This window comes from Hibiscus syriacus, unplaced genomic scaffold (assembly GCF_006381635.1).
Source record: "Hibiscus syriacus cultivar Baekdansim isolate YM2019G1 unplaced genomic scaffold, ASM638163v2 tig00112988_pilon, whole genome shotgun sequence".
NCBI classification, from domain to species: Eukaryota; Viridiplantae; Streptophyta; class Magnoliopsida; order Malvales; family Malvaceae; genus Hibiscus; species Hibiscus syriacus.
Genome location: NW_024063432.1, coordinates 572,136 through 587,415, shown reverse-complemented (window position 1 = coordinate 587,415; position 15,280 = coordinate 572,136). Strand labels below are relative to the sequence as shown.

Here is a 15,280-nt window from a genome sequence, read left to right as displayed (position 1 = left end):
GAACCTCCCTTTTTAGTTTTAGTCCTCTAGGTTCTTTAAATTTTATAATTTGAAACTCTTAGGAAAAGCTTTAAATATCCCACCTAGTATAATTAGGTTCACAAATAATTTTTTATTGTATTATGATTTTAAAAAAATAAGACAATGTTCATTTATTAGGGATTTAATAGTGTATCCTCTGCATAAATGCTCGGGGGTGACTATTGGTAATTTCCGAAGTAAGTCGACATCTTTTTCAAAACCCTACATCATGATTTCTTAATCTTTAAGGCAATGTTGGTTTATTGAGACTAATAATGAAGCTTTCTCATAAATGCACAAGGGTGGCCGTTATTGGTCTTGGTAAATCGATAACCTTTCAAATTTGCATACATAGTGGATTTTAAACTAAATAAAACCTCGAACTCAAAATTTCTAATTTTTAAATATATGATAATCGACTAGGTACCAATTTTTGGGTGCTTTGGGGTGCTAATCCTTCCTTACGCTTAATTGACTCTCAGACCCGAATTTGGTTTTTCATAGATCAAAATTTGGTGTTTTTGATAAAATAAAATTATTTTATTAAAACTACTAGATTTTAGGTGTTACAATCACACCTTAAAAAATCATTGGTGGCAAATCCAAACTTTCCATTTTAAATCATTTCAAAAAAAAAACTCATTGTCGTAACTAGTCGACTTTTCCCCAAAAGGCCGGTTGCGACAGTGACATACGACATTTAGAGAGTTCAACTTATCATAATGATTATTAAAGTCAATGATAACATTATTTGTTCATAGTGTTCTACTATTAGGGATAAGTCTAGAAAAAAAATTAGACCTCCACATGGATTCAAATAAATTGATTCTTTTATTAATGGTTAAAGAAAAATGATTATTGATTATTAAGATTGTGTTGTGCATGATATTGCTAGTGGATTCAAATAAATATATTTACGAGTAAAATAGTCATTTATGATGACTTTATCATCGTGAAGACTTATATACTTTGTACACCCAAGCTTAAGTCTTTTAAGAGATTTCGTGGAAGAGGTGAAGAACTTGTTCATCAAGATGAATAACTTGTTTGTTGAGGTAAAAAAATGTTTTTATCGAGTTTGGACTTTTTATCAAATTTGAATTCATACAAGACTATACTTCTACTCTTAGAAGTTGATTAAAAACAATAAACCTAGTTTGAGTAGATTTCTTCTATGCAAGTTTTCTTTGTAATCAAGTAATTATCCTTATAAATAGATATTAAGAATTATGACTAAAAGTTAAGTCGATTTAGTCATTCTACATGATAGATCACAAAACATCTTGTATTCTTATTTTTTTTATATTAGTAAAAGTGTTTCTACGCATGTAATTTTTCTCGTTTAGGATTTTTTTTCATAAAATTTTTGTGTCTTATTTTTGTCACTTTTAAATTTGCTATCATTTTTACTCGCTATTATCGATATATACTATAACATCTCTTTAAGTTGAACTCTCTTCCCCCTCTCTAGAATACAACCCAAAAATCGGCTAAGAAATCGCTATCAATGCCACCACGCCGACCATCATCTTTCTCCATTTACGGTGGTCGGTAAACAGGGACGAAGTTACGAGGGAGGTGGGAGGGGCAATTGCCCCTCCCCCAACTTTGATGGATTAATTGGTTTTAGGTCCCTAATTTTTTTAAAATCATTACAATTAAGTCATTGTCCCTCCCAAATTCATTGGTTTAATTATACTTTAGGACCTTTTTAGTTTTAAAATGAAATTTTGAGTTCTGATTTTTTTGCCTTAATTACGCTTTAAGATCCTTCAATTTTTAAATTAGTGAAATTAAATCATAACTTCTTTAAATTTTATAGTTTATTCAATTTTAAAGATCTTATTTATGTCAAAGTTGAATAATTTTCCCCTCTCATAGTTCAATCCTGGCTTCGATATTGCTGGTAAACACAAAAAAGATTCACCTCAATTTCTTTGTTTGATTCATTGAATTAGGTTCCTAAGCATCTCTTATACAAAAGTCACAAAATCACCCCAAAATTTTTAAAATTCTTGAACACTAGCCCACGTTGTCTATCATCAGATTATATTTGTAAATCGACTAATTGAGAGACTTGGCTGTAGTTTTTTTAAATGTGACACGTCATTTGTAAACATACTAATAATGGAGTGGCTTGTGGTGTAATATACCCTTCATGTTCTATTTTAAATAAAATCATGAAACATATTGATAGTTAGAATTAGAGTAGACTAGAATGAAGGTGTTCTCAAAACAGCTGGCCTATATACTTATATTATATATCCTACAAATTGAAATACTAAAATAATAAGCACAAAAGGGCGACGAGGATGGACAGTGACAAGCTAACATGAGTGGAGGAGCCGAACCAGATAAAATATGAGGTCCCTACGCATCAAAACTAAACTTGAAGAGAAAAAGATAGGCCAAACTGCCTAACACATCAACTAAGTGAAACTAAAGTTAGAACTTTTCCAATAATAAGAAAATGGAAAAATATACTGACTGGTGATGGTTCGAGGAACTTAAATAAACCCTTGTTTTTCTTTTGCTTTCTCTCTGTCAAGGGCAACCAACTAGGTAACCCTTATTTTTCTTTTGCTTTCTCTTTCTGTCAAGGGTAACCAACTAGAGTCGTTTTATTTGCTCTTATTTTGAGTCTGATTGTTGGGTCAAATACCAAAGCCATCCACTTTACTTCTGTCATTGTACTGGGAGATATTAGCTTCAACCTAAAAACCCAGAAAAAAAAAAGCAATCTTTCTGTTTCTCCACAAGATTGTTGAGCCCTAGAGAAACCAAGAAAAGTAGAAGCATGGCATGGTTTTGTGGTGTTCTTGTTTTTGTCTGATTGTTTTGGTTGTTTTTTCAATCTCAACTAGTTCAATTAGGCCTTACTTTTCTTCCTTCCTTGTTAGGTTTGGTTGGTTGGTTTTTCTTCCTTTATCTTTATCGTCAAAATCCACGGAAAAGTTTCGATTGGTGCTAAAAACCCATGGATTTTCGTTCATCAGGAAAAGAAGGGTTTAATGAAGAAGAACATATGGATAAAGTTAAGGTCCCTTTTTCCTACTCTACCTCCTCTTCTTCTCTTTCTTCTCAGCACCGCCACCGCCACCGGATGAATTCCGACTGGTCAGTCAAAAGGTACGAGCTGCCGGAAGAAGATAATAACGAAGCAACCGCCACGGCTACTACTACTGCAAGCGAAGCTGATTCCAAATTCCTAGGCGGCTCAGATTCAACAACCCTCGAGCATAGGAATGGTGCAATTGCCGACATCGAGAAGGAACACATGTTCGACAAAGTGGTCACTCCGAGCGATGTGGGAAAACTCAATCGACTTGTTATCCCTAAACAGCACGCCGAGAAGTATTTTCCTTTAGATCCTTGCTTGAACGAGAAGGGTCTTTTGTTGAACTTTGAGGACAGAAATGGGCAGCCATGGAGATTCAGATACTCTTATTGGAACAGTAGCCAAAGCTACGTGATGACCAAAGTGTGGAGCCGTTTTGTCAAGGATAAGAAGCTTGATGCTGGGGATATAGTTTCGTTCCAGAGAGGAGCTTGTGAGCTGAGTAAAGATCGTCTTTTTATTGATTGGAGGCGAAGACCCGATGCGCCTGATATGGTCTACCCTTTCTCTTTCGACGGCTCAATCCCATGGCGTCCACCGCTAATGCGGCCACCACAGGTAAACCCTCGCAATGTGGTGAATCCAGTAGGTACAATGGGATCATTGTTTTACTTGAGACCCCCACAAATGGGGATGATGCAGTGGCGACAGCCGGTTGTGTTCGATTCGGTGCCGGTGGTCCAAGGCGAGGCCGCCGCTGCACCGAAGAGATTGAGGCTTTTCGGGGAGAACATGGAATGCGCCATATCGGAACCGGACGAATGCCAGTTGTTATCGACAACTACCATAGCACATGCTACAATGGCGTCACAGAACCATCCTCAACTATCTTCAGCATCTTCTTCACTGCGTCCTCTCCAATTGAGGCTCTACAATGGCACCCCACTGCCACCCACGGACTTCCTTCGTAATGCCAACAAAGGGAAGGCTTCCTTGTCATTCGATTTGGATATTTGATCACATGAAAACTGATTTGGTAATTCAATATACTCAAAGCTTGAAGAATTGCAAGCCTACTCTAGCTGCTACTCCTCGTCTTCTTGTTTCTTTTTTTAATTTACAACTTCTTGATTCTTACGAGGGAGAAGACCCAGATGTTGAAATATGATCATATCCTTATCTATACTGAAATGAAAAGGAACCAGCAACATATTTTCAGATCTCAATGCTGCTATTTTACAGCTTATTACATGCTCTTCACAGTTCACATAGATTTGATGTTTACTCTTTATAGGGTTTGTTTCTGAATTAACTCCCAGGAATCTTTGTTCCCTTTGAGTTGGAGCAATCTGATGTCACAATCCAAGTGTTTTGGCTCAGATCCTTTGTTTTCACCATGGTATATAGGTTGGTTGTTGTTCTTGTCGCTGCTTCCTTGGGCAAGCGCAGGTTTTTCCAGAGAAACTTGACAGCTCTTTTTCAAAAAGGTAGGATCTATCTGATCAATTTTCTTGGACCCTCTTTTCCCCTTGTTTATAATTTATTCTTTCTCACATGTTTATGCATTTGTTCCTCTATTGTTTAGAAATCACAAGGGATTCAAACAAGGCAGCAGTGCAACCCTATGATCTGATACCTATAAATATAATTTTTAAATATTTACCTGAATGAAATCTCAATGGCCTATTGGCCTCCAACTTTGACAATATTGTGCCTAATATTGTATTCAGGGATGGATCTATAAGTGGAGTAATCGTCTCTTAACATTTCAAATTATCATATATTTTCGATATTTTTATTGTAATTTTTTATTAACAATTTGTTTTAGCCCTTAGAATTTTCTAAATTCATCATCCTATCCCTTAAAGTTTTAAAAGTTCATCTCTAGTATAGATATACAGTGGTTTTGCAAGTTGCAGATCAGTGGTAATATATTGGATTAGATATTCCTTCGATGCAAGTTGAAGATTGGCAGTAATTATTGATTGGAACTGTTAATCTGCTGACCAAAAGTTTCCTACTTTGTTTGCTATTGCTTGAATCAAACAAGATTTTCCTGGGCTTGCTTTTGTTTTTTCCTCTAAAATCAAAACCCTAGATGGAGAAGATGATCTATTTACTCATCATATATCTTGTTCATCATGTAGTCCATGATCACCTTAACTATAACTTTGTTCCCACACATGCAGCCATATATTTAAATAATGACTTAATATTTAATTTGTTTTTATTATTAGTATATTTATAATATATTTAATATTATTTTCTAAATATATTATCTAAATAAGTTAAATATTTATTTTTAATCAATAAAAAAAATGCTTAAAATTTCATTATATAATATTATGACGAAATTAAATACAAGATATTTACTTATTTAATTCTTTTAAACATTATTTAATATATAAATAATATTAAGAATATATTAAACATATTTTTTTTTTGTAAAATTTAGATTAAAATTTTATGTAAATATTTTTTATTTAATATTAAAAAATTCAATTATTAAAAGTTTAAAAAATATCACAAGAAAATTCAAGAAAATTTATTTTTTTAAATAATCTTATATTCTCTTAATCAAACACTATAATAATATATCTATGTCAAATAAATCAAACAAGGTATAGCAGTGTAACATTCCTAGTGATGTGTCACATAATTTTACATTTAGAAAATTCTATTCTAAAAAATAATCCGATATCTCATGAAAGAAATACATCCTTAGTTAAAATGATACAACGACGTTTTATCGTTAATGTACGTTATAATATCGACTGCATTTAAACACAATTCAAATGCTAAATGATCCAGAAATATTTTTTAGGGAGGGCACACATATGTTAATAACATAAAAAAAAATTAATGAGAAAATGTACTAATAAAATTTCAGGGTAGGTATTATCCATAAAATAAGTAACTAATTCAAGAATATTTATATTTTAGGGTGGACGTCATCAATAAAATAAATAACTAATCGAAAAAAATTAAAATTTCAATGTAGACACGTGTCCACCCTAATCAAGCTTTGACTCTGCCACTGCTTAGGGTGGATATAGAATGATCTTTAAATAAATACATACAAAGTCCGCAACTAAATAAAGAATTCCAACAATTCTCTTAATTAGATCTACCGAACTCCCAAATCTTACTACTTTAGCTTCCACCATAATTATTTATCTTTATTGATGTTGTTTATCGTGAAATTTTATTTATATTCATCTCATACAAAAAATTTATATTATTAATAAATATATATATATATATATATATATATATGCGCGCATCCTCAAAAATATTTTTAGATTCGTCTCTTATTGCGTACCTAGTTATTTCTGAATGTTCAATCTTTAATGTTTGTTGTTGCTTGGCGTTTCTTTGCATACAAGAACAATGGGGGAAGAGAAGAGTGAGACAGTAACGAGTCAGCAAGGACAAGAAAATGTTCAAACTTTGATAGTGGAGCTAAATTATCTCAAGGAACAAAATGAGAAGTGGTTAAGTTTTGGGTGTTTTTTAACAATATTATTTATTAGGCTAAATTATACATTTAATATATAAACTATCAATTTTAATATGTTTTAATATCTAAACTTTCATTTTTTTCAAAATCATACATAACGTTTAGTTTTTGTTTTATTTTAGTACCCAACGTTACAAACTTAACGCGTTTAGTACTTAAATTATCATTTTTAATCCGTTTTTATACCTAAACTTTCAAATTTTTTTCTAATGTTAAATTTTGAATATAGATACTAAAATAAAATAAAAATTAAATTAAATTTTAGATATAATTTTTAAAAATTAAAAGTTTATGTATTAAAATAAACTAAGACCGATAATTTAGTTATTAAACAAGTAATTTATCATATTTTTATTATTTCAGTTATCATAAAATTGAAGTTGAAAGGGAGTGCAGAGGGTAGGGAAAATTAACCAAAGAAGCAGCATTAGGGGTTATTTTACTGGAAAAAACACATATAATTATTACATTGTTTAGGGACTGACATCCTTTACAAGGACAAGCCACTGACAATGTTCCAGAGGCAAAGGATAAGAGTCCCTTGAGTTGAATACATATAGCATCTATGGTGGAAGCTAGGGTACGTAGTCATTTATAAGGAGAGAGACCCTTCAATGAATGGCGTGTAGGGGCTGCCCTTTTGGACTCGGTTGGCTCAGAACAACAGACAGCCGTAACGATCTCTCTTTTTCTCGGGCAATAACCCCATTTCCTCTTTTATGCCCATCAACTTCATGTACTTAGAATCTTCTCTGATCCTTAACTGTTTTCTGCTGCCCAAATGCTCTTGCTTGAAATTACATCATCTCCCCTCTAAACCCTACATTTTCCTTTTAGGTTTCATTTGGTACTAGCCGTTCAAAACTTAATAGTAATGTTGACGTGATATGATAAGGTACGTCAACTGTTAAATTTTAACGATGGATATCAAAATAAAACCTAAACGACACATGTACTAAAACAGAACAAAAGTAATAGTTTAGATACATGTAGTTTACCCTTTTCTCTATGCACTCGCTCAAGTGCATTTTTTTTCTTGTTTCTGCAGGACTGCTGCATATGCGTGTAGGATCATCTTAAATTTGCATGGATAACTGTTTCAAACCTGTTAGCAAATTGGTGTAATTATGTTTGCAAACTTGTTGCTGGGAAAATGCAAATTCCAATTGTTTTCAAAGCTGATGGTTGATGCTTAAAGAAGTAGCTATCGTGCATTTATGCTTGGTGAGGTGATGATCTGATCCCACCATCTTATATATGAACAAAAAGGAGTGCGTAATGACAAAGTATAGTGGACGAAGATCCAAGAGAATGAGGGAGCAATTAATGGAACGCAAACAAGGTACTTACGCCCTAACCTGAACCGCCCTATCCAAAGATAGCGTTGTTTGGATTTTAGGGTTAATCCATAATCAATGACTTTAGTTTTATGAACTCATATATAATCTTATATATTGACGGTTGTATACCTACTCCGGAAATCACGTTTCTGTTGTCATTCCTTCCAGCCTACATAGCTTTATAAGATCTCTAGAGGTCCTTAAGGCCTCTGGAGCTCCATAAGGCTTCTGAAGTTTCTCAAAACCTCAGTTCCATAACATTTGGACAACTACAACACCTTTATGTGATCATCAACGGATCCATGTAATATGTACTCCACTTTCTGACAACCATGTCTATTTAGCCTACCAACATGTAAATAACATCATCACCTTAGGCATGACACCAATACTTAGGGTGCGTTTGGTTCACGGAATGTAAGATTACCAGTAGAATAAAAGATTATCAGGGAATAGAATTACTGGGAATGTTGTATTTTGTGTTTGGTTGGTTTAACAGGAATGTAAGATTACCGTATTTGGTTAAAGGAATAAAAGATTATTGGAATGTATATTTGACCAAATTGTCTTTATTATATATTTGTTTTTTTTAACAAGTTTGAAAATATTTATATATTTTCTTTAAAAAATTTAAATTCATAAAATGTATATAATTTTTTTTTACAAAATTGAAAATATAAAAAGGTTTAATGAAAGGGTAAAATTTTATTTTACCCCTGAACTTCATATAAAATTTTAATTATAGATTTTTTTTGTAAATCTAAAATAGTTTAAGGATAAATTTGTAATTTAACCTTCGTAGAATTTTTATTATTCAATGATAGAATAAGGATATTTTTTAAAGAAAATTTTTTTAAGGGCATTTTAGTCCAAAACGCTGGTAATCCAACAATACCTAAGGAAAGGGAGGTAATGACATTCCCGGTAATATACCCAAAAAAATATACTATTAGTAATGTAAGATTACCGTGAATAACATTCCCGGCCAAGCAAACGGGGGAATGTGGATTTCATTCCCATGAGAATCTCACATTTTCCCCAACCAACACACCCTTAGTGTAAGTATATAAGTCACCATGAAAGACATAAAAAGAGTCTTCTCTTTCTCGAGTTCTTTCTATCTCGATGATTGTTCATCATCATCTTCAGGCCATGACTCTTCGTTCAAATCAGAAAAGGTGAATCGTCAAATACTACCCTCAAGCTTGTGGTAGGTGAAGGCACCAGTGAGGTGCTAATGATGATGTTTTCAGAAAGACTTCAGTCAGATCCAGAAAATATTGACGAGTTCATCGAATGAGGTTTCTAGATGGAAAGCCTAATTTGGTGCCATGTAGAGAATAGTTTTTTTTTGGTATGGAGAATTCCAAAAAATAAAATTCGTTTAACTCTTTAGTCTAGATCATACAGTAAAGAAGCCTACTCATAGGTTGGGTGCATAGAAACCTATTGAGATTAAACTTAATATTTAATACTCTATCTTTGCTTTAGATAAGATAAGACGAGACTAATTACACTTTAGATGATTTGAAACTTATAATGCAACTTAATTTCTTCTCTCCCAAGAATTTGGGAAAGCTTTTTTTTAGCATATTGTGTAATGTTAAAACATTTATAATGAATGTAAACATATGAGTTCTACTCCCTCAGCTTATGCTTTAGAATTCTCTAAGAATATTTCATTTTATCTCTCTAGGAATGCCAATTTCCTCTACTATATAGTTATAGGATCGAGATGCATCCTCTCATTCTGCATTATTTCTCTAAGGGTGTTGAGATGGCTCCTCATTGGCCAAGACCTTTGAGTTGTCTCCACTATACTATGAATAAAAAGATTTTTTATGTTATACATCGTCCTCTCAATAGAATTGAGATGCCTCTGTTATAGCTAAATAACGTAGAGATGATTCCGCTAGGTGAAGATGCTTTAAGCCCATGCTATAGTAGCATGGATATATCTCTGCACATCATGTAGAGCTTCTATAGGGGCTGAGTTGCCTCCTCCACTCGCCGATAGCATTGAGATGCTTCCGCTCCTTTATCAATAAAGATACTTTCACGTTTTTTTAACACCGACCACAAGAGTATATATGCCTTTGTTTTAACAATAAGAATCTCTTTGTTACTACTCACCGAATATAGAGATGTATCTGTCCTAAAAACATTGAGAAGTCTCTGGTTTTTTTTTGCGGTATCATACCAGGGATGTCGAATTGTCTCTTACTCTAGTTGCTACAGCTTAAAGAATCCTCTAAAGAGTGCTGACATGTCTATACTCTAGCAATAAGAATTTTTTCATTGTTTTTATTAGTGTCGAGATACCTTTTCCCTAGCAAGGGGAAATCAAAATGTTCGTATTGCTTTTACCAAGGAGAAGATGCCTCTTTCCATTCGTTGGACTTCTCCAAAGGTGTCGATTTTCCCCCTATATAGTCGAGAGCATGGAAACTCCTCCGTTTTACCTTAACTAAAAAGGCTTTTTTGTTATCTCTCTAACATTAGCCAAAATAGTAGAGATACCTCTGTTATAGGAATATGAGTATCTTTATTGTTGTTCATATAACATAGAGATTTATGCACCCCACAAGTATCGAGAAACCTATACTCTTTTTGTGGTATCATGCATGGGATGTCAAGTTACATCTCACTCGAGTTGCTAGGATTTTTCAAAAAGTGTATCGCTACTATAGTAATAAAAATGTGACCATTGTTTTTTTGAGTGTCGAGATGCATTTTCCCTAACAAGATGAAAATGGAAATTCCTCATTGTTTCTGCCAAGGTGAAAATGCCTCCGCTCGTTCGTTGAATTTCTCTGAGGGTGTCGAGTTGTCTCCTCTTTGGCTGAGAGCGTGGAGACGCCTCTTCTCTGCCCTAACTAAAAAGACTTCTCTAATATCTATGAAACATCGTCCAAAAGAGTAGAGATGCCTTCGTTATAGCAATAAAAGTATCTCCATTGTTTCTCACAGAACATAGATATACCTCTGCCCCAATAGTGTCGAGAAGTGTTCGCTGTTTTTATCGTATATACCAGAGATGTTGAGTTGCCTCTCACTCTAGTTGCTACAACTTAAATAATCCTCCAAAGTGTGTTGAGATGTCTTCGCTCCAGTAATAATATTTTTTCTATTACTTTTATGAGTGCCTAGATGTCTTTGCCCTCGCAAGGGGAAATTGGAAATTTCTCATTGCTTCTACCAAGGCAAAGATGCATTTGTCTATTCATCGAACTTCTTCGAGGATGTCGAGTCGCCTCCTCTTTGACCAAGAGCATAGAGATGCCTTTGCTCTACCCCAACTAAAGAGACTATACTGCAATCTCCTTAACAACCGACCAAAAGAGAGTTAAGATATTTAGACTACTACTATATGAAATAATTCCTCTATATGTAAAAATTGCCTACTTGATTTCTATGAAAATCGAGATAACGATACATTCAAAGGTGTGAGCTCAGCACAATTTGAAACAAAAGTGAGAAAAGAATCAAAGTTCCATTAAAAAATAAAAATTCTTTACAAAGTCCTAAATATTATTATATAAAGGAAGCTAAGTTGAAGGGTTATCAATAGGAACCTTCGAGACTAATGAAAGAACAACCATATAACTAACCTGACTCGGGGGTTATTAAAAAAGGAGAATATATCCTTCGTAATTTTTAGGGTCTCGTGTTTGGCAAGTTAGGGTTGTTTATGTAGGAAGCGCTGCAGTCGGTGCCTTCGGGCGTCGGGTCTCATGTTACTCTGGTGTTGGAAAGGTCAGGTTCTCCACTCCCCAGGGAGAGTGTTCGTTCTTCGAAGAAGTCCCGGAGTGGGGAGATCTGTAGTTGTGATCAACCTGACTCGGGGGTTGTTGGTGTGGAGAATGGGGATGATATTGCGATGGATGATGCCTCTGCTCTCTGTGTGGATGAGGAGGAGTCTACTCGAGTGGCTCAACCTACTGATGGGTGCCTAAGCCTTTGTTTTATGTGGCAACGGTAAAGGGAACTTCTGGTGAGAATCAAAAGGGTCAGGTTGGTTTTGTTGACTAGGATATTGTTTTTCAAGATAGTGATGTTTCGATAGATCAGAGTGGTCTTTTTCCGGTTGTTCAGTTCTCTGGTAAGGTGTACAACGTTATCGATCATAACATGATAAGATCGGTTATTGTTAGCCTTCTTGGACGAACAATTGGCTATCAAGTTGAAACTCCAAGGGCAATTCCATCTTATCAACATGGACAATGATTACTTCCTTATCCGATTGGAAAGTGAAAGCGATTACACTAGAGTCTTGACTGAGGGTCCATGAGTGGTCTTTGAAAACTACTTAACGGTCCAACCTTGGTCGAGATATTTCAGCACTTTAGATGATCACCCTTAGCAAGTAATGGCTTGGATTCGTCTACCGGGTCTGTCTTACAGATATTATTCCAAATCCCTGTTTTGATTAATTGTATCTAAAATTGGGAAGGTTATTAAATTGGATAACAATACTACTGCCGGAAAAAGGGGAAAGTTTGTGTGTATGGCAATTGTTGTGGACCTCAATAAACCTCTATTGCCTTGTATTGGTACTGACGATTTCATTCAACATATATAGTATGCAGGCTTGCAAAACATATGCTTTCGTTGTGGTAAATATGAACACATGTAAATGTTTGTGAGAACCCAAAGACCCCTCTACCTGTCATTAGTGAGAAGAACACTAGTGTTGGAAATTCTAATGAGACAGTTAGTGAAGTTCAAAACGACCTCTTTATCCTTTGGATGGTCGCGGCAAGTCGTAAACGTAGACCCTACAAATGGAGTGAGGGGGTAATGTAACACCCTAAATTTCGGACTAGTAGTTTTGGGTTTACCTGAGAAGTCAATGGACCACGTGGAAATTATAAATTTAAGTCGTTGGACTTAATTGGGTTAGGCTTAGACCCAATTAACCACAAAAAGGAGATTTTTGAATAGTAAAAAGATATGTGATGACCAAAAGTGTAATTATCCCATTTTTAAAAGGTGGAGAATTTTTAGCTCTTCATCTCCATTTCTCTTCATTTCTTCTTCCTTTCTCCACCATTTTTTCTCCATTCTTTCTCCCAAGCACCTTAGCACAAAGGTAAGATCTTAAACCCATTTTCATACTTCAATTTCGTTCATGAACCTATCAGCAACACCATTTTAATGATTGAAGTCTTGGGTTATTTCCTAACTAAAGAAAAGTGTGGGTTTTTATCCAAATCATAGAGGAAGGGTGTGTTTCTAACCAAGTAGCTTCATTTCGAAATCCTAACATCAAGTTAGTGTATTTCTAATCCTTTCGAGTATTTAGGCTTTCATAAATGTAAAGAATTTGCTAAGATTAGATATTTGAGCATTTTAGGGTTTATCTTTGAATTTATGAGTAAATCACATTTTAGGTGCAAAAAAGACATTTGTATGCAACTTTAGCACATGATTAGGAACCAAAATAAGATATTTAGGATGATTTTTGGGTGTTTCCCGAGCTTAAATAAGATATTTATGGGTTCGAGTATCAATACTAGATGAACAATATCGATATTGGATGAATTGGAATGAAATATGGGCAATTTTAGTAGGGAGTATCGATACTGAGGGGAGAGGTATCGATATCAATCTCTTAGTATCGATACCGAGGGTTGTATAGATACTAGACGCTTAGTATCGAAACTGAATGCTCAGTCTCGAGACCGTTGGTGTCCATACCGAAGGCCTGATATCAATACCTAACGTGGTTGAGTGACTTTAAGATTTCAAATAGACTCGAGAGTTAGGAGTTTAATTTCGGTTGAGATCGAGCATCTAATATGGGTACGGGAGGTTACTAAAATTCCATTAGGAGCCGAAATTACTAAATTTCCCTTATAAACCTCGTATTGAATATTTAAGAATAAATGATCGTCGCAGATGGTGTACCAACAAGCGATATGATGAGATAATCAGATTTTGAAAAGCGAGGTTGCGTATAACAAGAATGTTAACGAATGTTGAATGTATAGATATCCCTCCAATTCGGGGTGAATTGAAGGAAAGCGTAGTAAGAGCGATTAGAGTATCGCAACCGAGTAATGAACCCGAGTCAGGTATCGGGCTAGCTAGTATCACAGCCAGTGAACAATAGACACAATAATCATCGAAAAACCACGAAACGCGTAGAGATTCCCCTAAAGAAAAAGAACACCTAAATCGTCCTCAAGTAATGAATGATCATGATAGAGTCACTTAATAAACTAACAACAATTACAAACTAATAAACCTTCGCATAACGATCTAGATGAGAGAACGAGCGAAATAGCAGCTAATGAGGGGTTGACCTCACTTTAGTGTTTGGAGCTATACTAGGGTATAGTTAGACTACCTTAGTTTCCCTATAGGGGCATTGCTAGACCTTACACCTCATTTTATATCCAAGTTACCCTAACATATTAGGGATTTTATTATTTTAAATTAATTAAATATTTATTTAATTAATTTAAATTAAATATTCGGGATTAATAAAATATATGTATATCAAATATACATTAACTCTAGATATATTTTAGTAACGTACAACAAATTGTACATCTTTGCTCATTTCAATTCTAGGGTGTGACCCTGTAGGTTCTTGTAACGTTAGCAGTAATTATTAGAACAATTCTAATATTACATACAATGAGTGACATATAGCAATATATCATTGTCACCTAAGTTACAAGAAAATATGATTCGACATATCATTTTTGTGATTAACTCTTTTATATATTACATCTTTTTGTCCTTTATATCTAGAATAGGCACAAGTATTGGAATAGTCACACTTGTATAGCCTATCTATTGTTTCTTGATATCTAGAGTAGACTATAATTAACAAATAATTTGTGATATCTCATATCAACTTATTCGAGCATGGCCATGCATTTCTAGTCTCACTCAATAAAGTGACATGTGATATATTTCCTATTATGTAAGAATGACAAATCATATCTTAATCATACACACTCACTACATATATCGAGATATATTCAATAACAATCTTTATAGAGCAACCATTTATGGAGCTTGTTTAACTGCATCAAAACATATAAAAATATATATTGGGATAGTATTGATCTCAAGTCTGAGGATCATACATATAGTCATCACCATGAGCAATGTTATGTTTGTCACATAATAATCCAAGACATATGCTCATGGTGGGTCAATCCAATACATTGTTCTCTAACAATATAATCATGTATCAATTCTGACATCTCTATGTCAATGACAAATTATTGTTATCAATCAATAACATGTTAGTCTTAAATGTATTATTATTGTCCATGCCTATAATAATACTTGACTGAGGATCTTTTAATAATAATAATTATG

General features: G+C 34.1%; 1 protein-coding gene across 1 annotated transcript; it reads left to right on the top strand.

Moving 5' to 3' along the window:
• The first annotated feature begins 2,800 nt into the window (after positions 1-2,800).
• Positions 2,801-4,268, top strand: LOC120184996 (B3 domain-containing protein Os03g0120900-like). Its single transcript, XM_039189333.1, has one exon. The coding sequence runs from the start codon at positions 2,999-3,001 to the stop codon at positions 4,094-4,096; it is 1,098 nt and encodes a 365-aa protein (XP_039045264.1). The 5' UTR covers positions 2,801-2,998; the 3' UTR covers positions 4,097-4,268.
• The last annotated feature ends 11,012 nt before the right edge of the window (positions 4,269-15,280 follow it).

What these genes read in the sequence shown, in the direction of transcription:
- LOC120184996 (XM_039189333.1), top strand. Translation starts at nt 2,999, where the DNA reads ATGGATTTTCGTTCATCAGGAAAAGAAGGGTTTAATGAAGAAGAACAT.